General features: G+C 32.6%; 1 protein-coding gene across 7 annotated transcripts in view; it reads right to left on the bottom strand.

Annotated features, from left to right (window-relative positions):
* The window catches only part of UBR3 (ubiquitin protein ligase E3 component n-recognin 3), a 210,515-nt gene that overhangs the window by 142,016 nt on the left and 40,788 nt on the right, over window positions 1–27,711 (bottom strand). For 4 of the 7 annotated variants that reach the window (XM_079135462.1, XM_079135466.1, XM_079135464.1 and 1 more), the window contains exons 4-10: window positions 27,396–27,539; window positions 26,770–26,819; window positions 16,081–16,147; window positions 11,490–11,623; window positions 9,879–10,107; window positions 3,731–3,910; window positions 2,945–3,078 (exon numbers count right to left, since the gene is read on the bottom strand). In XM_079135462.1, coding sequence (XP_078991588.1) covers window positions 2,945–3,078; window positions 3,731–3,910; window positions 9,879–10,107; window positions 11,490–11,623; window positions 16,081–16,147; window positions 26,770–26,819; window positions 27,396–27,539 — 938 coding nt within the window. The remainder of the gene's footprint in view (window positions 1–2,944; window positions 3,079–3,730; window positions 3,911–9,878; window positions 10,108–11,489; window positions 11,624–16,080; window positions 16,148–26,769; window positions 26,820–27,395; window positions 27,540–27,711) is intronic. The other 3 variants (XM_079135463.1, XM_079135467.1, XM_079135468.1) reach the window with 3 other exon arrangements.

The following is a 27,711-nucleotide window of genomic DNA, read 5'->3' as shown; positions in this document are numbered from 1 at the left end:
TTATTACTAACTGTGGTCTCATGCTGTGCAACAGATCTTAAAAATTTATTCCTCTGGCCCAGTTGAATCTTTGTATCCTTTGGTAAAAATTTCCCCATTCCCCCAGCCTCTGATAACCACCATTTTACTCTTTACTTCTGTAAGTCTTCCTTAGATTACACATTTAAGTGAGATCGATTTATCATTATCATAGCATCTTAATTGGTCTGTTATCCCTAGTGGTCCTGTTTCCTACTGCTCTTTTCCCCAATCCCCATCTTCACCAGCAGTCAGAATAACCTTTTAAGTATAAATCTGATCATGCTGAACTACTTAAAAATCTTCACAGTGAGTGACTCACACCTGTAATTCCAGTGACAGGAGGTGGAGGCAGGAGGATCACAAGTTCAAGACCAGCCTCAGCAACTTAGCGAGACCCTGCCTTAAAATAAAAAATAAAAAGGGCTGGGGATGTAGCTCAATGGTAAAGTGCCCCTGGGTTCAATCCCCAGGATCAAAAAATAAAAACGAAAGAAAAACAATTTTCACAGGCTGGGCTGGAGATGTAGGTCAGTGATACAGCACTTGCCTAGCATACTTGAGATAGTGGATTCAATCCCCACCATGAAAAAAGAAAAAAGGAAAAAAAAATCACAAGCTTCCCTTTAAAATTAAATCGAAGTCTTCTTAACATGCTCTAGAAGGACCTAATAATAACCTGGTCCCTGTCTATCTCTCCATCACTGTTTTATCTACTCTGTAGTTCCAGACACAAATTCCTTATATGAACAAATCATTTTCCTGCTACAGGTGGGCTATTCCATTCTACCTTCCCCACTAACCTCGCTTTTATTTTTCACAAAGCTGGCTCTGCCATATTCTTTCCTCAAAAAGGCTTTGTCTAACCCTCAGATCTAACCCATTTCTCTATCTCATAGCAATCTGTTATTTTCCTATAGAAGTACATACAAAAGTAAAGCTGTGTTTACTTACTTAAGGTCTACCTCCCCTGTAAGACTGCATTATGAAACAAGAACTATGTCTATTAACACCAAAAACTTAAGCATCTAGAAGTGTCTTATAGAATCACATTCAACAAATATTTTTAAAACAAATGAACAAACAAACCTCACATTGTTTTATAAATACTACAGTGGAGATTAAATGAGGTACTATGAAAACACTGTTAGTGGAATCACAAATCTGACTAATGAGCAGATAACCTATCAGTTGGGTCTTTTGAGTAGAATTTCTGAAAAGCTAGCACTAATGGTTCTTCATTCTGGCTGGAATCACTACCAGGTCATACTTCATATCAAACAAATCAAAATCTCTTAACAGTGGGTCTTAGGTATGTGTATTTTTTTAAGCTTCTCAGACAATTCTAATGCAAGAGAAGCACTAGGCTAAGGAAAGAACATTTAGATTTTGCTTGACTGAAAGCAGAAGAATCAAGAAAGGACATTGCATAATGGAATAGTTATCAACCAATGAAGATGGAAGGTGGTATAAGAAGATGAATTATAAAGATAAACTGAGGGTAAACTGTGGAAGATCTTAAATAACTCTTTAGGAAATTTAAACAATACCCTCTAGACAAATGAGAACCTGAATGATTTTCAAGCAGATGAGAGACATGCAGAGCTTAGAAAAGTAACTTTAATATTGGGATAGATAATAGTAGGAAAACTCTAGAGGCAGGAAAACAAGGGAAGAAATTACCTTAAAAATCTAGATTTTTTTTTTAAATATAAAGAAATAAAAACAAAACAGAAGCAGAAGGGAGAAACTTCTGAAAGGGAAGAAAGAATTCATGGTATGTGACCACAAGGTCAATACAGCTAGTACAGCAAGGGGAAAAGGTGTAGACTGAACAACTCCATCATTTAAGACAACATCAAATGATATGAAGGACACAAAAGGAAATACAGTATGGACAAATGGTTTTAAAGTTATTGGTGGTGGGAACCACTGGGAGTATAGCAAGGTGGTAGAGCAACTGTTTAGCATGCACGAGGCACTGGATTCAATCCCTAGTGTGGTCAAAAAAAAAAAAAAAGTTAATTAGGGATCTGAGAAAATTCATGTACCTATTAGGAAATCTATATACATAACCTAAACTGTTAGAAATTTAAACCTAATTAGACTGTTGCAAAGCCATGATACATTTGCATTTAGAAAACAGCTAAACTCATGAGAGAAAAATATAAATCTTCTTAAAGGATAACACATTTTAAAGAACTTCATAATTACCTATGAAGAAGAACAGACTTTTCTGACCTATTTGCTTTTGTTTTGTTTTGAAAAGATAAGAAAACTGAGAAGTTAAATTGTTTTAAATGGGTTGACCAAGTCACACAAGTAGAAAGAGGCAAAGTTTAGACTAGAACTAGGGGGTTTTAAAATATTTCCACTATGAATTCTTGCCCAGCTTGCTACTGGTACAGGTTAACAGGCTGGACTTCATAGGATCATATATCAAATTTTTAGTCTAGTCTTTATTTTAATAGGCTTAGAACTTCATTTTTCTGGACTACTCAAGGATTTTGGTGCCACATCAATCCAATGACTTTATCAACAACTGGAAGTTGTGTGGAATTTATTTTGTGCTTAGAATCTGAATATTGTAAATTTTACTGAGGAATATTCTTACCCTTGGAAAGATAAGAAGCACTAGGCAGCTGATAATAGGTAAAAAGAAACTTAAATAAAGGTGAATGTAGAGACTTAAGTTTCAAAGACTGTTCAAAGTAGGGGCAGGCTGAGAAGATCTGTTAATATAAATGAATTTCAACCTAAGAATATAAATTACTGTCTCAGGTCAGTTTCCACAAAGCTGAATTCAACTTGAAACAGAATTAAACCCCATACGTTATATACAAATAAACGCCAATTTTTTCACAAATCTTTTTCTTAATTATTTTAAAAACAAATACAGAAATTACCAAAAATATTTCCAACATACCCTAATTTTACAATGTGATAAGAGCCCCCACATTGGCTGTGCGCAGGCCTCAAGTTCAGCAGCAAAGGCAGCATAGTAGGTCTGAGACTCAAATTCCACATGCTCATTCAGTTCTCGCTTGTTTAAGTTCATACCTTACAAAAATTAAAGCATACATAGGCCTTGTCAAACAGAAGCAAGTATTCAGATTAAAAAATCAAATGAAACATTTCCTAGTACCCTTCACAATTTGATGCACACAAATTGCATAAATTGCATAATACATAGAGAAATAAATTACTTAAAATGAAATAATCTAGAACTTTAAATTTTTTTCACAAACTATGTCTTCTTGGACAACACTTTGTGAATGTCTCATTTAACAAATGAGTATCTTTAAGAAAGTCAAAACAACTTTAATTGATGATAGTTGAAATTTTTATGAAAGACTAGATTTCACATGTATAGATTAATGATTTGAGATGTTAAAAAAATTACACTCGAGTTAGGGTATGGCTCGGTGGTAGAAGATTTGCCAGGCATATACAAGGCCCTGGAGTCAATCCTCAGCACTACTAAAAAAAAAAAAAATTGTTTCCTTTTTAATTGTTTTCTTTCTAATAATTCAACACTTTTTCTTAAACCCCTGATATGTTTTTATGAATTTATAAAAGTTCTAATAAATAATAATTAAAATAATGAGACGTTTAAAATGTACTATTACTTGTTAATTACTAGTTAATAGTTTAGCATTAGGCATTTTGTAAACTGAAAAAGAAAAAATTAACAAAAAGGTTAAATTCATACCTTGAAAGAAAGATACAAAGTTCATCCATGTAACTAACAAACCATGGTCTTCCAAAAATCTCTTAGCCACACTTTGATGAGACAGAATATTAATAAAATCACTAACAAGAGGCCAATAAGTATTATTCTTCAGTAATGCTTCTCCACAGTTCACCACCACATGTAAACTATTTTCTTCATCTAAAAAAGACAAACACAGTCAAAAAAATAAAAAAACTTTAAAAAAATTGCCAATGATACAGAATGTTACACACCTTAGAATCAGAAGCATCTAAATTCAAACTACAATATACCATTTAATACCTATGTAGCTCTAAGTGTGTTAGACTCTCTGAACCAACTTCCTCATCTGTAAAATGGGAAAAATATATATCTTAAAAGAGATATTAACATAAAGAACTTAGCAAATTTTATAGTAATTATCACATATTAAGCTAACTATATGCTCATCAAATATTTTCTTAATTCTAATATCTTCAGTTCTGATCAATAAGACTTTTTTTAATCCCTAGTTCAATTTTATTCAACCTTAATAATCAAATCTAAATGATTCAAGTAATACATATTTGCTTTCTTCTAGTCAAAGAATGCAGATATAACTTTGCTAACAGACAATATTTCAAAGAGGCAAAAAAAATTCATAAACCTCTCAAGTATTAAAAAAAAATCTTCAAACTTTATTTTATTAGTTGTTGATGAACAACTTTATTTATTTGTATGCAATGCTGAGAACTGAACCCAGTGCCTCACACATGCTAGGCAATCGCTTTTCCACTGAGCCATAATCCCAGGCCCTCAAACTTTAAATACACTGTTGCAGGGGTAAACAACTAGGCTGTACAAAAACCTTTATCATTAAAATTTATTTGCACGGCTGGGGTAGCTGAGCTGGGATTGTGGCTAAGTGGTAGAGTGCTTGCCTAGCACTTGAGGCACTGGATCCTCAAAACCACATAAAAATAAATAAGTAGAAAAAAGTTATTGTGTCCATCTACAACTAAAAATATATTTTTTAAAACTGTATTAGCACATATGCATTAGGAGCCCTCTACTCCCACTGTAAAACATACTGATACCCATAATACACAGAAGGCTCAAGAATTATAATCTATTTCCTAGTCTACAAGATGAGGAATATGGATACCCAGAATCAGTTTTTATTTCTGTTCATGCTAATTGTTCTTTTTGCCATAATTTAAAAATTTAAATCAAAAGTGCATGAACTAATGGAATATCATACATACATTTTGAGAGGAATTACAGAAACTGGATCACATGCTTCTGAGAGGCAGTAAGTACAGGGGGGGAAAAAGCTAGAAAACCTATAGCAGAAAAATCATAAAAGTCTAGAAGTATTTTATACTCAAAGTTTGCTTCTCAAAGACCTTTACATCCTAACCTGCATTTCAAGTTAAAATATGATGTTTAAGATACATATTTTTTATTTTATTTGTTTGCTTTTGGTTTTGGTAATAGGTGTTTAATACACGTATGTTTTACCCCAGTCCTTTTCATTTTTTATTTTGAGATGGGGGTCTCATTCAATTTCTGAGGCTGGTCTCAAACTTGCAATTATCCTGTCTCACCCTTTCAGACTAAGGCATGTCACCACACCAGCTTCACATGTGTAGTTTTTAAATGATTCCTCACTTTAACCAACTTTTTCAACTACCCACCTACCTGTCAAACTCCTCAGTGAGAAGATCCTCCACTGCGCTTAATGTCTACACATTAAGTTTACATTTTAGCCCATGGAATTATTTTACCCAGTCCTTAAGTTAAACAATATTAAAGAACAAAATCCAGTGAAGCTAAGTCTGTTGTCTTTCAGTGCTTCTCAATGAATGAAAAAAGGTAACTGAATAACTAAAGGAGGGAGCAGGGGTAAGGGTAGGGGCCTTTCTCAAATTATCCACACCTGAGATTCTGAAAAGCAATCTCTTTATCCAGACGACTACTGCCACTGTCAGCTGGTGAGTCAGTGATATTGATGGGACAGTGCTGAAGGATGTTGGGATTAACAAAAAATTAAAAATTGAGAATTAACTGTCCTATTTAATTGAAATCGTAGGATAAGTAGAATATAATTAATAAAAATCACTATTTCCTGACACTGTTTTAAATACCACTGTGTTCTTGTGAAAAACACATTCAAGTTTATAATGAAATAATTAGAACTTCTATTTTTACCAGAACTATTACTTTCCTCACTATAGGTAGAGAAAGTAATCATTAGGTGTTAAACGAAATTCATTCACCAACAAATATTTATTGAGAACCTACTAAGGGTCAGGTAGTCTACTAATCTCTAAGAATAAAGCCAAAAAATAAATCAAGATATATACTGTATCTCTTTGTCCACTGATATTAATAACTAAAAAGACAAGAGTATGATAAGAGCTGTTAAAGTGAAAATTCAAGAATCTTAAGAACAAATAAAGCTAGTCTACAATTCAAGAAAGTCTCTCCTGAATTTGTGAGACCTATAAAATGCAATAGGAATTAGGATGAGCCAGATAAACTAGACACGAGAACAAATGGTGTTCAGGTAAAGGAGCAGTAACGTAAGAGAGGTGAAAAACATTTGGACAAAGAATGCAGAAAATGGATGATACTGATGAGGCTAGAGGAGGATACATCAGCAACATCAGGAGTGATCATGTGATAAAAACAGCAAGACATGGGGGCAGTTTAAGAGAGAAAACACAATTTAGTTGCATAGCATGGAAAGGTGATGACTAGAGAAAAGAAACCTGGAGATGGCAATGGTTTGAACTATGATAACAGAGGTATGAAAACAGAAATAAAGAGAAGTGGCTATATTTAGAAAGTTAAAATGACAGAGTTGGTAATATTTGCAATATCTACAAGAAATAAAAAAGAAGTCAAGATGACGTGCAGGATTTTAGATTGGGTATCTGTATAGATGGTTAAATAGTGATAAGAAAAAACAACAGGTTCACATGCTCAAGCACATACACATAAGATAAGTGAAAGAAAAAAAAAGCCAGCTTGATATAATGAGTTTGTGCATTTGAGGTGCTTAAAGACAACCAAAGATATTCCAACAAGTAGTTTGATCAGCCAGACAAGATCAATCTGGGATTTTCACCATCTACAGACACTCCTATGGTTATATAATGCATGGTTTTAAATTCCATTTTATACAAACTGTTTCATAAGACAAACTGTAAAATTCAGGGGCATGGAAAATATGAGTTATAGTTGGAATCACAAAGTAGAAATGAATGGGGTGTAGAAATGGGGTGTAGAAATGAATATAACAAAGTAAAAGCATAAAGTAGGGATCTTGTACTACTAGAAGGTTTTTTCCTTTTAGTCTAACTATTGCTGTAACCATCTAAATTCTCATTGCATCAGCTCCAATATTTACTAACAGTATAGATAAAAATTTTAAATATTGTCTAGAGGCTAAGGATGTATCTCAGTAGTAGAGCATGTGCCTAGCTTGCACAAGGCATTGAGTTCAATCCTCAGCACTGCAAAATAAGTAAAATCTAAAATAATATTATATTATATAAAATAAAACAAAATATTATCTAATGACATTTTAAGCAAAGATCAAAGAAGTTCTTACATTTTTAATGCTAAAAACAGAGATCCTATTATAATATCTGTGGCTACTCAATATATTTAAGGTTCATTCTGATACCCTTAATGGAAAAATGGGGAATGTTTATGGTGCTTCTAGAAAAACAATACATGTATATTATGAAATGTGATGCTACTGTTGAAAGAGAAAAAGGCAAAGTATTTGAAGGATGTTAATGATGCTTTAGACATTGGCTTGGAGGTCATGTAATTTATCTCCTGTAATATGTTTAACATGTGACCGCCTGAGTCATGAACAATATTTGTAGATAACAATTTGAATAGAATGATGAAAGTGAACACTAAATTGAGGTAGGTAAATTGAGATGGTAAATGAGTGACTGAAAGATATGAAAAACTTTCTCAGGAAAGTTGACGTTTTAAAAAAAAGGAAGCACACTCACACGTTTTCTCCAAATATTTTTCCTTAAATACCAAATGCAAACCATACGTAAGCACAGCTACGTCACTTAGTCAAAAAAATAGAATTCAGATTCTTTTCAAAAGAGCAGATACTTCATCCCAGTTAGAATGGCAATCATCAAGAACCCAAATAACAATAAATGCTGGCAAGGATATGGGGGTAAGACTGCAAATTACTGCAACCACTGTGGAAAGCTGTATAGTGATTCCTCAAAAGACTAGGAACCACCATACAACCCAGCTATCCCACTCCAGGTTACTTATCCAAAAGAACTAAAATTAACATGCTCTAGTAATACATGCATACCAAAATGTATAGCAGTGCAATTCACAGAAGTCAAGTTACGGAACAAGCCAAGGTGCCCAGCAACAGAAAAATGAATAAAGCAAGCATGGTATATATACATAATGGAGTTTTACTCAGCCACAAAGAAGAATTAAATTATGTCATTTGATGGTAAATGGATAGAACTGAAAAATATCATGTTAAGTGAAATAATCCAGACTCAGAATATTAAGGGTCAAATGTTTTCTCTCATAAGCAGAACCTAGAGGTGGTGACAGTACGGGGTGAAAAAGGAGATCTCACAAAAACAGAAGGGAGAGCAATAAAGAAAGAGGAATCAGGAACAGGGAGGAGAGAAGGACATGGGAAGTACTGGAGAACAAAATCTATAACATTATGCTATGTCCATGTATGAATACACCACAATGAATCTCACTTATATATATTATAATATACTGATTGAAATAATAATAGAAGAAAGATCAGTAGAGGAGAGCAAGTAGATCAGGATGAGGGAGGTGGGGATAGAAAGGGAAGATACAAGGAAGTGATACTGATCAAATTATATTACGTGCATGTACATATATGACATAAAGAATCACACTATTATATATAATTATAAGGAATCAATTAAATTTTTAAAGAGCAGATACTTCTAAATTTTAAAAGTTTTCTAGTTTATGAATTAAAAATGCTAATTTTGAAGTATTTTTCTAGACATAATTCTATATATCACTAATACAGTGGGATTAATAGGTATTATTTCAAAAAGGGAAAAAAGAAAAATCAACAAATGTAATTCTCTACAAAAAAAAGAAAAGTTCATACTAAATAAAGTCAGAAAAACTATAATGTAAAGCAGCTTTTAAATTTTCCTTTAAAAAAGTAAAGAGGTATATTGCTTAATGTAAATAATATATTAAGCTCCTACTACACCTACACAAAGAAGGCAAAATCACATCATGGGTAAGAAAGAACATGGCTTTTAAGGGACACCCAACCTTATTATCACTTAGAACTCTAAGACAGAGACCAATGACTTCAAGTCCCTAAGACATAGTTGCCTTATCTATAAAATGGAGTCAAAAATATTTGCTTCATAGAATTAATGACAGTTAAATGAAATAAACCATAAAAGTACTGATGGCAGATGGAGAATGTTCAAAAGATGGTAGCTATCATAATTAGCCAGCTATTATTACATATAAGGCATTAAGCCTTACAGTGAGCATATATCAATTTTCAGGATATAAGGTCACATCTGAGTACAGACTGTGAGTATCCTGAGAAAATAGAAGCTGATATGCACAAAGGAATAACAGTGGAACAAGGCAAGGCTCAACTACAAGAGCTCTCTTTCTCAAGAGAATGGGCAAGTCGTATGATTTAATCTGAGATATTGCTTATTGGGTTTTGTTTATTTGTTTGTTTATTAGTTTGTTTTAGGTTGAGCTCCAAGTATCAATAAATGAAGACGAAATCTTCTCATGTGGTTGTGCTGTGTCAAGGTGAAGAACAAAGGTTCTCACCTCAGGAAACAAGAAATCTTCCCTGGCTCTGTCATTTGCTAGCTGTATAATCTATAGCAAATGACTTCATTTTCCTAAGCTTCAATGTACTCATCTTTAGAGTGATCATAATAATGCCAATCTCAGAGAACTGTTCAGAAGCTTAATTGGATTATATATGAATGGCATTCAACACAGTGCCCAGTACATACAAATATTCAAAAAATATAAATTATGTAAGAGAAGTTAAAATGAAAGACCACTGAGAAACAAGAACAGGCAAAGATATAGAAATATTATGACAGGTCAAGGAGTTTACCTTGTAGCTCACTTTTAATAAGGCAACTTTCCATCATGTATAATAGCACAGTGACCATAATATCCAGCAGCTGACATTCTTCTGTTACCTGTCTGGCTAGTTCCTCATTGCTGAACAACTGAACACTAATATGCACAATTCTATTAGACATTGTGTCTGATTCATGACTTTTCTTCAGTGTTTTCATAATAAAAGCATAATGTTGAACAAATGTTTTTGTAAAAGCAACCTGTAAATAGGGAAGGGAAAAAACACATTAGTTTAACCGAATTTAAAATATTTTTCAACAAATTATATTTGTATTTTAAAGCTATTACTAGCTTGTGATGAAATCCAATGTAATTTTAAAATTATTCAGTGATGATGGTAGTCTTAAATCAGATTTACACTTTGTTAGAATATCAGTAAATATTTTGATGATTAAAAAATGTTAGTTTTAAAGCAAATTCTTTTTATAGAATTTCACTTTGTTCACAAGTGTATCAATATACTAAGGTCTAAGGATATGTCTTTGTTATGTGCTACCTAGTTTAACAACAAAATCTAAAGTCTCAGCAACAAACCACATGGAGAATTTAATACTACTAAACAAGTGAGTTGGGTATGATTATTCCATAAGAAGAAATTTCTATTTGATATGAAAGTAGAATATGATCTGACTAAATGTTCTGAAGTATTACTTAATTTACTTTTGTTTCCTTCCTATGTAGGATGTACATTTCCTCTGTGTGTTTTGGGTTTTTTTTTTTTGGGGGGGGGGGGCGGGTACCAGGGATTGAACTCAGAGGCACTTGGCCACTGAGCCACATTCCCAGCCCTATATTGTATTTTATTCAGAGACAGGGTTTCACTGAGTTGCTTAGTGCCTCAATTTTGCTGAGGTTGGCTTTGAACTCAAGATTCTCCTGCCTTAGCCTCGAGAACCACTGGGATTACAGGCATGCACCATCATGCCTGGCCTCTGTCATGATTTTTAAGCAGAAATAAAGACACACAAAACAATGGTATCATTAAAGTGTCACACCTAACATACACCATAACAACTGTACCATGCTTTCTTTTTTCATACACTGAGGTATGTCACTGCCATAACCAACTATATCATACTAACTGATGAGTCCATACCCTCTGGGACTGGAAACTTCTACCTACATTCATACCTGAACAGTAACTATTCTTTTGAACAACTGTGGCCAGCAACTACTAACCTCGTGATTTTCCCAAGTTAATCTAAATTCAGCTGCCTCATGGCAGCTCTATACCTCTTATCATGGCACTCTATACGTCTCCTGCAGAGAATTTAGAGCAATTTCTAACTATATATTTACCTCTGCAACTGTGTTTTTAATGCTTGTCCCCCAGCATTCCCTTCAGACCAAGTTCTACACAGAAAGACAACCCTTTTAAATTCCTGAGAGAAAGGTAAGGTCCTGTGCTTTTTGTGCAGTCTCTGCGGTAGCAAGAAAATAAGCTAATGTTTTCTTATGTTATGTTATGTGTTATGTCAATCCTTAGATCTACAATATAATAAGTCTCACCTGAGAAATATATCCAAAAAAGACTTAATGATGACAAAACAAAGTTTAGAAAAGAAAGGAAAAGTATGGATACCTTATATTCTTGATCTGGAAGCATGTTGAGTAAGAAAGTGACCATCTTCTGAGGGAATTCATACTTTATTGTCCAAAACAGAAGTTCTTCTAGAAAACTTTTATGCTTCAATACATCCATTATGGATTGATCTGCTTAAGAAACAGAAAATTCATCACTTAATGACTGAAAGTTTTTCATTTCATTTAATCCTTAATATAATAAACAATACATCAAACAAAGACATCTGAAAGTATCTAAAAATTAAGGATACCATTTTAATAATGCAATGATGGGCTGGGGATATAACTCAGTTGGTAGAGTGCTTGCCTTGCAAGCACAAGGCCCTGAGTTCAATCCCCAGCACCACAAAAAAACAAACAAACAAATAATGCAATGATAATACTAACAAGCTAAGTTTCATATAAAGTATATAAATAAAACGTCATCTATTTTAAATCAGTTACTAATAAAATATCAATTATCCTTAAACAATTTCTAAAATTTCTACTAAAGTTCAAAATATAGGTTGAGTGTCACTAATCAAAAATTAAAAATGCTCCAAAATCTGAAATTTTTAAGCATCTACTAGTACATTTTGTGCCAATATTCCAAAATCGGGAAAAATACCAAAATTTGAAACTGGTCCCACAGATTTCAGATAACAGATATACAGCCTGTAACTGTTCAATTAATTTAAAACAATAATAATTTTAAGCTAAAAATAAATATTGCTAAGGACATAATAAAAACTAAAATTTTTAATTTCTAGGAAAAAGGATAGATATCATTATAGGATTCAATAATTCATTCATTTATTTTAAAATATTCCCATAAATAAGATAGTAATATCACTACTGGAGAATACTCCAAATATGCTCTTATCTAGTATATTACATTTCTCTGATAAGAATATATCCAAAAATGTATAAATAATTTTAGATATACATACTTGCATGGGGCTCAAGATGCCTTCTTCATGTATAGGGGAAAAGACAAGTGATGCCCCTTGTGAATAAAGATATTCAAAGGCAGATGGCTTTATCTACTAGAAGGCCTATTTCTAAGAACAAGTGCCTCTCTGTGAAGGTTAGGTACAGCACATCTCTGTACCTAATTCAATTCTCACAATTCACTTAGCACCTACATAAATAAAAATCTCTGCATCCTTGCCATGCTTAGTCAACAGAAAGTCTCAACAAGTATTTGATGAACTGGATATTTTTAATACTTTTGCTCTTTCACTTTCTCTCACCGATATTTTTTTCTCACTAATTTTTTTCCTTGAAAATGATAAGGACACAGCAAGTGTCAACTGAGAATGGACTGGCTCAGTGCCACCACTTAAACAGAAGGTAGAATTAGGAGATTGGGGGAGGCGGGGTACAGGAGGATAGGGAACAGTAATACACACTTCAAAATACTCAGGTATAGCCCTAACTACATCACAGTTCAAATATCTTAGAGTGTAACCTTGAGGCAATTTCTCAATTAACATCATCCTAGTTCATAGTTCTTCTATTACTAAACAGTATGCTCATACCACATCTCCTCAGGTAGTAGATATAAAAGAATAACAAAATGAGCTCAATATGCCATCACTTGATTCTTTTATAAAACACGAGTTTACTAAATCTTAAATTGGCTAATATTAGATATAACTTTAATCTAGTTTCTTTATTAAAAACTAAAGAAGACAACAAATCCCAAAAAATCTTATATGTTCTGGAAATAAATTCCTCTGGGGCAATCAGTATAAACAATATGTAATAGGTATTAGGTATAAATACAATTAAAGTATTCATCTCTTTATTGGAAATTAGGTACTGTAATTATTTTTCAAATCTCAGAATTTTTTCTTGTAAAACAGAAACACATCATTCCCAAGGAATCACAATGATTTAAAAACAGGAATAAACAACCTTGCAAGAAATAAGGTAAAATATATCCGAAGGTCTATACTGACTATACTCAAAAATAATAAAAGTAGGATGCAAGAGAATCAGGTAGCAGGAATATAAGAATTATAATTTAAAATCAGAATATAATTAACAGCACATTTCTGTACCTAATTCTCACAATTCACTTATCACCTACATGACTAAAAACTTCAGACTACCAAAAAAAAACACTCCTAAATAAGTGCTTCTTAACATACTCACAAAGCTGAACACAACTAGTGTTATTAATCTTAGAATTCATAGCTATGACTCTGCAAGTTTGCATTAGCCAAATTAAAAGCCTGAAGCCACCATCATTAGTACTAATTGGCATGTACTTAGAAAGAAAAATATATTAACTTTGTTTTAAATCATAAAACAATCTGAATGCACCCAAAAAGCTCTGACTTCTCTTAAAATGAGAATAGCTACAGTTATGAGCAATTCAAATCCTTTATCTTCAGAAGGAAAAAAAGCAATGTCTTTGTTGTTTTTCTTAAAATGATGATGTCAGTCTCCCAAGATTTTTATATACCTTATGCTTTATGAATAATATTATGGAAATGAGGTTAGAAATACTTCTGTGACTTTTATCTGACTATATACTTTCAAAATCTTGTCATGACTTTTAACAATGCCTAACCTACCTTAAGTTAAAATGCAAAAAGAGATTTCTGAAGAATCACTGCAGTGTAAATGCATAAGTAAGGCAAGATCTTAACTAAACAGAGGGTCCAACCTCACTAGCTAAATAATCATTTTTTTAATTGTTAGTCATAATTTTTAAATGGAAAATAAGAGTTGTAGAAAATGTGGAGGAAATTAGAACTCTTATACATTGCTGGTGATAATATAAAATAGTATGGTTATTGTGGAAAAGCTTATTAGCATTTCCTCAAAAAAGTAAACATAGAATTACCAGTAATTCCACTGCTAGAAATACTCCTCAAAGAACTGAAAACATGTGTTCAAACACATACCTATATACGAATGTCCACAACAGCACTAGACACAATATAGTCTAGTATAAACAACCCAACTGGTTCAATAATCTTAACCATGTTAGTTAACATATTCTAAACTTGTTTCTTCATCTTTAAAATTTAGATTATGAAAATAAACTGTGACTTTAACATAGGACCTGGCCTCTTGCCTTTCATTACATATTTTATTTCAGTTCACTTGTGAACTGTTGAACCAAATTCTTCAGAAATCATCCTTCAGAAGAAGACCCTATAATGAAAGTGCCCTCTGGTTACACCTTTCCAGGCAGTCCTAGACATGCCTCAATACACTTAATCAACAGCAGAAGAAAGAACTCTTCTTTCATCAAAATAATATTTTAACTATTGGAGACTCTCAACAGACCACATTAACCCAGAAAATGGACTATGTTAAGATTAGAAATCCCTGGCAAAAATCCAAAGCACAGGGTGCCTACTAAGGAGAGTTAAGAAAAACAGTGGTGAAAAGTTTAGGCTCTGGGCTGGGGTGTGTTGAGGCACTGGGTTCAATCCTCAGCACCACATAAAATAAAAAAATAAAATCAAGGTACTGTATTCATCTATGACTAAAAAAAAAAAGTTTAGGCGCTGGGATTTGAATTAAGGATTTATTTCTTATTAGTTGTGATCTCTAACATACTCCATTTCCTCATTCAAAAAATGAAAGTAACACTAAAGCCTATTTCATAATGGTTGAGAATTAAGTCAAATAATACAACAAATTGTTTAGCATTAATTCTAGCACATATAAAAAAATTCAATAAGCTGAGTGTGGTAGCCCTGTAATCTCAGCAGTTCAGGAAGCTGAGAGAGAAGGATCACAAATTCAAGGACAGCCTCAGCAACTTAGTGAGACCATGTTTCAAATAAAAAATAAAAAGGGCTGGGGATATAGCTAGTGGTAGGTCACCACTGTGTTTAATACCCAGTACTCACCCCCCAAAGAAAGAAAAGTCAATATATATTTTACCCATTACTACTACTAATCTATTCCCTTACTGTAGGCATATCTACTTCTTACTTTGACTAAACACGATTAGTTTTTCATGAGTTCTTACTATGTGTTCAACGCTATTCATTCATTGCCATTGTTCATTGTGTTTCTGTATTTCTCCCTCCTTTCTCTCCTTTATGCCTCCTTTCTTACTCTAGAAAATGCACACAGGTTATAAAAAGATGCAAACTGAATTAAAACTCTACACAAAAAAACACTGGATCCAAATCAACTGATTAATGAAAAGATCTTCTATTTGAGGGCTCAAATATGATAAGGCACATTGTATGATAAAAACAATGAACTAAATCCCAATAGTAAGAGTTTTACTTGCTTTTGAGGTTCCTGCAACTACTTCCTAAGAACACTCCCTCCATCATAAAATAAATCTAATAACATCATAACTCTCCCTTTAAAAAACATTGATGTCACTATGGTTATAGAAACAATCAAGTGTTCTTAGTGATTAAGGATTTTTTTGGAGGGGAGCATTTTGCTCAAGGAAAATAACAGAATATATATGCAATATACATATATACATACATACACATATATACATACCTACATACATTTGTGTGTGTATATATATGTATGTATATATATATTTATACATATATATATACACACACACATACATACATATTCTATTTATACCTATTATCCTCTATTTATACCTTTGGTGCCACTGCTCAGTTTTACCCTCTTTCTCTTGCCCAAGCCTTGATTCCCATCCTGATCCTCCTGCAGGGGGAAAAAAAAGAATCAACATTATAAATAGTCATATTCATATATTTATATATTTATACATTTTATATAAATACAAATGTGCTTACAAATTATATTAAACATAATAGATGTGTGCTAATACACTATTATCAACATATTTCACTTTTAGGTATTTACCACAAAAAATCTTTTTAATGCTAATTTTATTTAAATATTTAGTGAAATATCCTAAGTGTTGAAATATAAAAGCTCTTAAAACTTAACCTGTGCCTCTAATGAAAGCTTCTTAAGCACCCCAAAATGCCAAAATAAAAATTTTCCTAACCTCATTAATGTTATGACATTAATTACACATAGAAGTTAAGGCAGTAGGGAGTAAGTTTGTCATAGGAAGGAAGAGAGAAGGGGAGAGGACTAAAGTAATGAATAGAACAAAAGTTTCAAAGAGTCTGAGACAAAATGAATACAAAAAATCAAATTCTGGAGAAAAAAGAATAACATATTAGAAGTTGTAGTTGACAGTTGAAAAATAATAAAATAATAATAAATTAAAATATGCATAAGAAGAAAATCAAAGAAGGAAATACAGGCATTTTTGTTCACATGTGATACATGCATTCCTGAAAACCCTCAACTTAAAATATCAAGGATTATGGGGCAAAAAAAAGAGTGAGGGGCAAACCACTTGCAACCTATTCAAGTTTGCAACCACAGAAGTAATAAAAACAATAATTGGTACCTGGGGAGATAATTCGTATGCCCAGGCAAACACCTTTGACATGGTTCAGGTTGTCTCAGAGGATGCTGACACAGCACAACAGCAGAATGGGCACCAGCCAGATGACAACGCATAGGGAAGAAAAGCAGACGCAGGAGCCTGCCACTGTGAAAACCATATAAAGCTACAGGTGCACCTATTTGGGGAGGGAGTTCTGGGTGTAAGGGCTCATTTCTAATTTTCTTAAAATATTACTGGAAAGGCTTATAATATCTTTGTAGCAGAGCTTAGGATATTTTCCTCTCCAGCTAAAGGTTATGATTCTACCCCACTGTTACAGCTCTCCTAAACCAGGAATTCTACATATGAAATGACTTCTGTATTATACTTCTTTTCCCTAGATGTTATAAATCTTTTCCCTATTTCTCAAATGCATATCAGCCAACTAGTATTATAAGACATATGTGTTAGTATTTGGGCATAGATTTAGTTGTGTTAACAATGGTGTTGGTGGCAGGTTAGAACTGTTGAATAACTCCCAAATAATTTCTCAATCAGAGCTGATTAAACCTCCAAAGCAGAAAAAGTAGACTGAGCTTCCTACTATGGCTTGATTTACTGGAACTGCTTCTCTGGCCTACACTTCATATTCTTTAGCAGGTTTCTGTCAAATCCAGCATCATTACTCAGGGTTATTCTCTGGGGTTTTCCAGAGCTATCACTTAGCTTACTCATTCAGCATTTACTGAGCATTTCAATATTCCCATCCTGGTAATCCTTCAGTTTGTCCAGTCTCTATGGCTATCAACCCAGCAGCAAGACTGTCAAACTACACTCTCCTCCTCCTTTATCTCATCTTACCCCAGGAGAAATTCACCAGAATGAAATTTGGATCCTTAACAGAAACAAAAATGCAAATATTATGCCACAGGGCCCAAAGAATTCAGATCTGAGATTTTAACTAATAGATATTTATGAAACTATTCTCCCAGACCTGAGATAAAAGACAAACTTGGAAAAAAACATTTTATGTCCCAGGTTAGGATCACATCATAAATTTTAAAAATAAGCTTCCCTTGTAAAAAGTATCCTTGATCCAGTAGTAGCCATAGCAATATGAAGTTTTATAAATTTTCCTGCCCTCTTAAAGGACAATGCTACTGAATTAGCCAAGCAAAGGAAGGAAAAGTCATTCCCAGAAGAAAAGAGATGGTGAAGGGTTTTGCCTGTGGTATATTGCTTGTCTAATATGCACAAAGCCCTGGGTTCAATTCTTAGCATCAAAGAGAGAGTGGGATGTGGCTCAGTGGTAAAGTGCCTCTGGGTCCAATGGGGAGTGGGGGTGGCATGAGATAAGGTACAAAGATAAAAATCTGGAGACATGGACCACTGAATTGGACTTAATATCACAGTATACAAACAACTAGGACAGTAGATTATCTCCATCTGAGGTAGTGGGAAAACTGGTACTCTTGCACAATGATGGTAAAAGTATATAGTACAATCTTCCTGAAAGACAAGTTGACAATATATGTCAAAACTTCTTAAAGTGATTTTGTTGTTAACACAGAAATTCCAATTCTAAGAATTTATCCCAAAAAAATAATGAGAAGTGAATAGGAAGTATGTGCATAACTATCCATCACAATGTTATGTATAATAGCAAAAGAAAACAATCTTTGGCTTTTAAGAGAAGATGATTAAGTAAATAAAGTATAGCACACCTGCAACATATGAGGAAAAATAATTCTAGAACTCTATATTCATTGTGACCAGATGACATTCAAAAAGCATTACTGTGAGAAAAGCATACTATGTATAACATATGGAACAGGAAATCACTTAAGTACTCTATGCAAATAAAATCTATCATTATAGATAGCTGAAACTATCATTAGTGGAAAAAATGACAGAAGACTATGTATAGCATGAAACCATTAAAATATTCTATGTATAAAATCTGTTAGAATGCAGATGTTTATGAATCACCTCTAAGTAATAAGAGTTATAGCTCATTTTATCATCATTTTTAATATTTATTTCCTATTTATTCAACAATGAATATGGGTTATAGTTTTAAGTTAATAAACATTTATTAAGAAATACTGCCTTGACTTCTAATCTCAAACACAACAATCTGCTCAAGATGATAGATTACTGTCATCTATTACAAATCTTGTATTTTTTTAAATTTATTTTTAGTTGTCAATGGATCTTTATTTTTTTATATGTGGTGCTGAGAATCAAACCCAGTGCCTCACACATGCTAGGCAAGCACTCTACCACTGAGCCACAACCCACCCCACAAATCTCACATTTTTATTTTAACAAAGAACAATATTTTTAACAACAGGAATAACTCCCAAAGGTTGGAATTTCAGACATTAAGGAAGATCAAAGCAAAAGAGTTATCATGACCACAATTTCCCATCCTTCCAAATTCATGATGAGGAGTTGAGGTTCTCTTCCCATTTATTCATGAGGAAACAGTATAGGACGCTGGGGAAGATGGTCTAACTGGAAAGAGGAAATAAAATGAGTCTAATCCTGACTCAGCATTTGTATAGGCCCCAGAAACTCTTCCAGACCTTGAGTAGTCCTGGGCAAGGCACCCTGCTCCAAGTGTATCCGGCACAAAATATGGACGTAGATCCAAATTATTTTAGAGAAGAAACAATTAGACTGAGACAAGAAACCCCAAGGAAGACATACTGCAGTTTGAAAAATCTACAAATAGTTTCTCAATTCAAATTAGCCTTTCTTTGATGGATTACTAGGCAGATAAAAAATGCCAGCCCCATAAAAAACAAGTCAGGTAAATTCACAGTTGGTTAAAATAATAAAGAATGAGAATACTTAATAAAATAAAATTCGAAGGAGATCTTTAAAAACTGGAACAATAAAATGAAACTTAAAAATTTAAGTAAACCACTGTAATCTGAGAATTTAAATCAACTTTATAAGAACAAAGGAAGGAGGAAGCTCTAACTTGTCAGGGGTAAACTCAAAGGGGAGAGTGGGGCACACCATAGGCATTTTTTGACCACTGTGCCTCCAGCCAACAGTTTAAGATAACTGCTAATGGACTAGCAAAAAACTTTAGGACTAAATGAAGGGGACAGTATTCCTAACAAAAGATGTCTCTTCATTATGCATAGAACAAGATCATAGATTTTAAATGGAAATGAATTTACTTCATAGATGAAAAAGCTACGCAGAACAGAGTCTACAAAATAAGAATAAATGTGTGGAAGTTACAATATGTAACACAATACTGAGAAGAACTTCCTAATGAAAAGAGTTATTAAACAAAGGAACGGGTTGCCCCATAAACAAGGTAAGCTCACTACCACTGGCACTGTTTACAGAAAGACTTACCAATTGTAAGGAATGTTGTAAAATCAATTCCTGCACTGGATAGGATATATATTAGATATTTCTAAGAACCAAAAGTATATGTGATTCTCCACCCTACCCATTAATGTAATTTATGATTACAAATCAAAGTTTAACCTTATATCTTTTGAACTAAAATTATTTTGTTTCTTATTCATTTATGAAAAACATCTCCAATTTTAAATTTCAATAATCCTACCTTTGCTACAAGTTTAGCATTAGTTTTAACTATTCATTTGGATTCTGTCCTTAATGAAGGCAAGAATAATCAGAGCATATCTACACAGTGACATTTTATTTTGCTAATTATTACCTCTCAATGATGTGAGAATATGCAGAAAAAAAAAAAAGACTAGAGGTAAACAAGCAAAATTAATAAACAATGGTTATTTCTGGATGGTAGGCCTGAAGGTAAATGTTTTCTTCCTTGTATTTTAGTTTCAATTTTTCACAATGAACATTCATTCACCTGGTCATAGTTTCCCAGGAGAAAAGCATTTTAAATTGTTCATTTGTATTAAAAACTAGATACCTCAAAGCTGGAGATTAATAGACACTGCCAATGGAAAAATATCACAGTGAATAATATTCCTTTGAAAACTTCTTTACCTAAAACATCCTACTTCTTCTAAGAAACTTTCTAATTAGACCCACTTAAATAATACAGGTTATAATTTTTTTTGATTTGGATTATCTGATGATTATAAATTTAAACAAATAAGGATATAATTTAAATCTTAAAAATAATTCATAAAGTTAATGTGTACTCTTAATGTATTTTTTTCTGATTCCACACAACACAAACATTTTCTCCTCTTATTTCATATGAGCTACACAAAAAAAGAATAAGAAGTAATCGTATGAAGAATGTGATGTGTATAAATAGCACTGCTGAGTACATAACGTTCTGCTCCTCTAGGGACAGCAGAGACCAATAGCTGACACAACTTGTATAATAAAATTAAGCAGACTAATATATATGCTCCTTCAAATAAAACTGCAAAATAAAAGAAATCTTTCTTCATTTTTAAAATGAAGTTTTGGAATTAGATCATATCTACAGTCTCTCCCAATTTGAATTCCAGCTTAATTTTTTTCCTTCTTTCTTTCTTTTTTTTTTTTTGATTTTAGTTTGTTTTGTTTTAGGGGGTTTTGTTTTCTTTTTGTTGTTGTTGTTTTGGTACTGGGGATGGAACCCTGGGCCTTGCACATGCTGGGCAAGAGATCTACTACTGAGCTCCATCTCCAAATCCTAAAATACTTTTTTTAAATTATTACAATTACCTGTATATTTTTAGTAGTAATTAAGATGATGATGTCCTCTTCTTAGCCTACCTTCCTTCACTTATAAGTTGTTGAATTACAAGAATAAAATTACAAAATGGGTTTGGTTCATAATCCCATGGGTCCTATATGGTATAGAAATTCTGGTCTTTAAGTCATAGTCAATTTTTCATAAAATAGAAATATTAACATGCTACTTGTACCTACAAGTGTCAGAAAGAGAGAAAGAGGAGGAGAGAGAGAGGGGCAGGTAGGCAGGTTGGCTGGCTGACTTCAAAGCCTTATTGAAATTTTTAAATGACATAAAATAGTTTTCTCTTTCCATCTATCTTATCGCTTCATCTTTTTCTCCTTAATCTGTATACTCCATGCTTTATTATTCTTACATTTTTAATCATTTTGAAGTAAAACGTGAAAAAACACTTAGGAAAGAATAAAAGTACAATACAAATTTAACATAACAATCATCAGTTTTTAATTGGTTGGATGGAAAATTCTGTTTCTCTCTACAGGAATCACAATAAAATTCAATTAATACATTTCTTGTTTATAGATACCTAGCCCCAATAGACATTTACCACATAGGCCAACGGTCCTAATAAAATGTTTCTCATTAAGAAGAAACAAAAGCTGAGATAAAATAGGATAGATGACCCCAAGAAGGAGAAGCAGACAAGTCACATAATGTTATAGCCTCATTATTGAATTAAAAAATGTTTTACCTCCTTAAGTTGCAGCAAAATTTTAGTATATTCCTTTTTACTTTGTGAAGGTAAAAATAACTCTCTAAAATATCTCTCAGTCTTAAATATGTGTTTTCATTGTCTCAATGAACAACAGCAGTTATTATACTTAAGGAAAATGATTTTCATTAAAACCCTTCAATAGTCAATATATGTCCATATCAATGGCTACATTATTATTTCATAATTAGGTAGTTTTCTAAGGAGATAAGTGCCACCAAAATGGATGGAAAAAATCTAAAATTGATTATTAGAATGTTACTTAGCTACAATCACTAGTCATTACTGGGTATCAAGAGAATCTGAGGAAAAGAATAGCTAATGTCACATTGTGATTGTGGGAAGTTGTAAATCATGTTTACAAATTCTATGGCACTTCTCCCATCCACAAGTTGGAACTGTATATCCTCCCACTAAATCTGGGCTTATTTTAGCAAGTCACTTATAACTAATAGAATGCAGTGTAGCAACACTACGTAACTTCCAGGGCTAGTTCAGAAACAGCTCTACAGGTTTTGTCTTGGGCTGATCATTCGGGGAGAAGTCAGTTATTCTGTAAACATGTTCAATTTCAGACCACCATGCTGGGGAAGCCAGCTGCAGACACTGATGACAGTCACCTGAGCTCCCTGTGGACAGCCAACACTGACTGTCAGCTCTGAGAGCTCCATCTAAGATGGTCTTAAGATGATCGCAGTTGGAGTCAACCACTAACTGCAATCACATGAGATAACTATCCAGCTGCCCTTCCCAAATTCCCAAGTCATTAAATTGTGAGTGAAATAAAATTTTAAGCTATAATTTTCAACAAATTTACTGCATACAATAGTATTAAGTAATAGTAATAGTGACAGTTACTGTAATAGTATAGAAACAACAGTGGTTTATTCACTTTACAGAAAGAACACTAGACCAGCATCTATGAGATTTAGTGTCCAATTTCAAAATTACCACTAACTACATGAAATTCACTAACCTGAGTGAATTAGTTAATTCTAAAGAATTGCAGCTTCCTCATTCATAAACAAGAAAATTACACAAGAGCAATTTCCAGGTCCCTTTTAGCTACAGCACTCATAATTTTTATAACCTTTTAATTGCTTCTTCCTAATTCTCATCTTTGTTTTGTTACATCACATGACTACCATGAAGCAAACACCCTGTAGTATATAGATCAATAAAACATGAATATATATTTTATATAAAAAATTATAATCACAATCTTAAAATAGAAATTTTCCTGACATTGTCACTAAAATATGATTGGCCTAGTCCAAGGTCTTATCTTTATACTTTCCACTTTAAGTGTATTTGTGATTTTTATAATCAGAAAAAAAATAACTTATTAAAATTTAAGATACGTATATGCCTATAACCTCACAATTCCACATCTTAGAGAATTATTTGTATCTCTTCACAAAAATAAATGAAGCATTTTTTTTGTAAAAATCAGAAATTAAGAAACGGATAAACTATAGCTTATTCATATTTTAGAATATTATTCAGCAAATAGAAAGAATAGCATACAAAGATGGATTTATATAACATCAGAGTAAATAAAAGGTCACAAAACAGTATAGTATTTTTTAATTTACTCACACACATGCATGTACATACACACACACTATGCATTTTTGTAAAATAGTTATTTAAATACAGAGAAATGGATCTGTCAAGGACATGCAAACTATTAACTATAATTACCCAGAGAAGGGGCCTGTATTAGAAAGAGTGAAGAAAGAACTTTTATCTGAATTGTCCAGCAAAACAACTACAGTGCATTCACATTACATAAGTAATTTTAATCAATATTTAGAAGACAAACTTCATTGTTTTTAAACCATGCTTTAGTAACTATTTCCTAGAAAGATCAGCAAAAATTTCTACAGTATGGATCCATAATAACTCAAAAATTCAAATATCTGAATCCTTATACACATAAACTGTAGGATATGGGCTGGGGTTGTGGCTTAGTTGTGAAGCACTTGCCTAGCATATGTGAGGCACTGGGTTTGATTTCTCAGCACTGCATATAAATAAATGAATAAAATAAATGTCCACCACAACTAAAAATTTTTTTAAAAAAAACTGTAGGATAGAAAACATTATAAAGAGCCAAAAATATACCTGGTCTATGAAAGGGACCAATGCTAACCCTAGAATTATCACTGTTTATTAACGAGGAAATTGATGTTCAGAAGTTAAGACTTCACAAAAATCATAGGGATGAGTCAAGATTCAGACTTAGTCTTCTTGACCCTAAAGTTAAAGTTCTTTCCAGGAAATATATTGTAATGCCTTGGGGAATACATTAAGAAATACTTATATAGTAAAAGGAAACAAAATGTTTCTAATAAAGCTCTTAGAAAAAAAAAAAAAAGTACATCTCCCTTCAATCATTCAATCAACTTCCTGCTAAATATTGTACTTCAAATTCCTTTTTTTTTTTTTTTTTTTTTTTTTGTAATGAGGATTGAACCCAAGGGCACTTTATCACTGAGCTACATCCCCAGCCTTTTTTATTTGGAGACAGGGTCTTCTTAAATTTCTTAGGGCCCTACTAAATTGCTGAGGCTAGCCTCAAACTTGTAATCTTCCTGCTTCAGTCACCCTCTGGAATCACTGGGTTTATAGGCGTGTACCACCACACCCCCCTATCTCAAATTCTTTTTTAATACTTTCTTAGTTGTTAATGGACTTTTATTTATTTATATGTGGTGCTAAGAATCGAAACCAGTGCCTCACACATGCTAAACAAGCGCTCTGCCACTAAGCCCAACCCCTCCAAATTCTTAAGTTTTCAAAAGTCCAAATGATTCCATTTTTATTCCATTGGAAAATGTGATAAATGTAAAAACTATAAAAAGCAGTTATTACAGGTGTGCCCTACCTTGCCCAGTTCTAAGTGGTTTTTGTATTAACTCATTCAACCCTCTTAATATTACTATGAATTAAGAACTAGTATCTCCATTTTATAGATGAGAAAAATTTAACCATGGAGAGGGTTAAGACACTTGCCCAAGGTCACAATACTAATTGGTACAGGAGTCAGAAATCAAACTCAGGTAGTCTAATTCCAAAGTCAAATTCCTAGGAAGCATACTAAACTGCATGAAAATTCTTCAAAATTGCCCAAAATGAAGCTCCACAAAATGTTGCATTTTGTGGGAGCCTTTTTTGAGGGAAAAATGTTCACATAAAATTTAAATTCTAGGCATTAAATTATAAAATTCCATAACAGAAACCATCCTTCCAAAAGATGTTTATTTGGCTTAGTTCATACTATATTATCAACCTAAAAAGAGTTAAAAGAAAAAAAAAAAAGATGTGTATGCTTAAATGCAATTTTTAATTTTTAACCATTAAAAGTATTATTACATAGAATATAAAATATATAATTTCATAATAAAAATTGTAAACAAAAGTAATAAAGCAATTTTCTCATACATTATATACTAATAAAACAAGAAACTATAATAAAGTTATTTCTTAGAAATATTTTTTAATCAACAATATAAAACCCAGAATTTCTAATTGATGATCTACTTCTCCTCTTTTAAGTCATTGTTCATGTAAGGCATTAACTTTATTATAAGATTAGAAAAATGATTACAATTCATATTCTTTTTCTTAAATTCTTTCTTAAATGTTTTATTAGCACATTATAGTCATACATAATAGTGTTCACATCTGTCACAATCATACATGCAAGGAATATAATTTGCTCCACTTCAGTCCCCAGTAGTTTCCTCTTTCCTTCTCTTCCTCCCTTCTCCTATTCCTCTTCCTCATCTCTACTGGTCTTTTTTGTTTTTTAGTTGGTGCTTTACAGATATCCATAAAGGTGGACTTCACTGAGGTACATAGCATAATGTATGTAGCATATGTACATAGCATAATTTTGTAAATTTCATTCCACAGTCCTCCTTTTTCCCAAATTCTTATTCTTTTAATAATTTATTCTAGACTTAAATTTTTAAGACAATTTCATTGAACATGCAACATCAACTGTACACAGAAAAACTGGAGGATATTTTCCTAGGAGAAAGTTCTACCTTCTACTTTTATTTATTTGGGGGTGGTTCTTTTTTTACTGGTGCATTAAAATTATACATATTAGTGGGATATACTATCACATATTCATACATGCACACTGTAACATAACAATATAAATTTAGTCTGTTTCACTCCCCAGTACCTCCCTATTCCCGCCCTCCTCCTTCTTCTTATCCCCTCAACTGGTCTTCCTTCTACTTACATCTCCATTTTTAAACTTTTAAAAGAGAAATGAATTCAAAAAAGAAATAAAATTGTAGTTGTAGTTCTTCTCCCATCATCAAGTAATTTTATCATCAGGCTTCCTAGAAACCACTTTAGGGTTCCAAGTCCTAGTCTAACAGAATGAGAATTTAAACTAGATAATATACACAAATCTTTTTACTTGCTGTAACTTTTTAAATTTTAATTTTTTTTAAATTTTAAACTTTAAGTCTCACCTCATCTGAAGAATCTACTTGTCCCAATGTTCCTGTTGCACCTGCAAAACCTTTGGAAGGGAGGGAAAAAAGTTGCCCTTCATAGTTGTTATATACTGATGTACTTTAAAATTATTTTGAGACATACAAATATCAAAAAGCTAAGTTTTATTATATTAAAACACCTTGTTTTAACAGTTATCTTGGCAAAGGTCAACATTTATCTTAAATAAATTTGGACCTAACAGGTTAATACTTCAATGGAAAATCTTCGGTGAAGACCCAGATTTAATAATTACAAATGGTGTTTCAGAAGGATCTCGTTTTAGTTTTAAACCATGATTTTTTAAATACTAAGCCAGTAAATGTTTGGGGATACTCCTGAATACCAAGTACTACATTTCTCATAAGTTAGAACCAGAACCTTATAAAAGTAACCAAATTCCATTCAAGAAAATGTATTTTCTTCTCTGGCCAATTTATTCTTTCTTGCTTCTAAATTTATACTAGTTTGCTTATAAAGAATGACACTGTTTTAGCCCAAAATAAATTTGTTCAATAATGAATATTTCAGGGGATTTTTGTTGTTTTATTTTTGTTTCAATACAGAAAACTCACTACTGCTCAAACTAAATATATATACAAACCTTGAACTGCCAGAGTGCTAGGACCAGCAGATGGCTCCTGAATACCATATACAAGTTTATCCTCAGGATATGTGAGTCCAGAGCTCTTCAAAGCTATAAGGTACTTTTCATGACTTTTCTTTGCACAAGCATTTTCTCCAGGACCTAATATTTAAAACAAATTTAAAATAAAAAGAAATTATTCCATTTAAAATCAAGTAAAATCAATCTCATTAACTAATATACACATGAATAAAATAGGTAGATATTCTAATGGAAGAATTCTACAACAAAACAGTATAAAAGGGCTTCAGATAACACTTTTGTGCTTGTGTTT

The sequence above is a fragment of the Sciurus vulgaris genome (genome assembly GCF_902686455.1).
Source record: "Sciurus vulgaris genome assembly, chromosome: 3".
NCBI lineage: Eukaryota > Metazoa > Chordata > Mammalia > Rodentia > Sciuridae > Sciurus > Sciurus vulgaris.
Note: the sequence above shows the minus strand (reverse complement) of the source record. Positions and strands in the feature narration are given on the sequence as shown.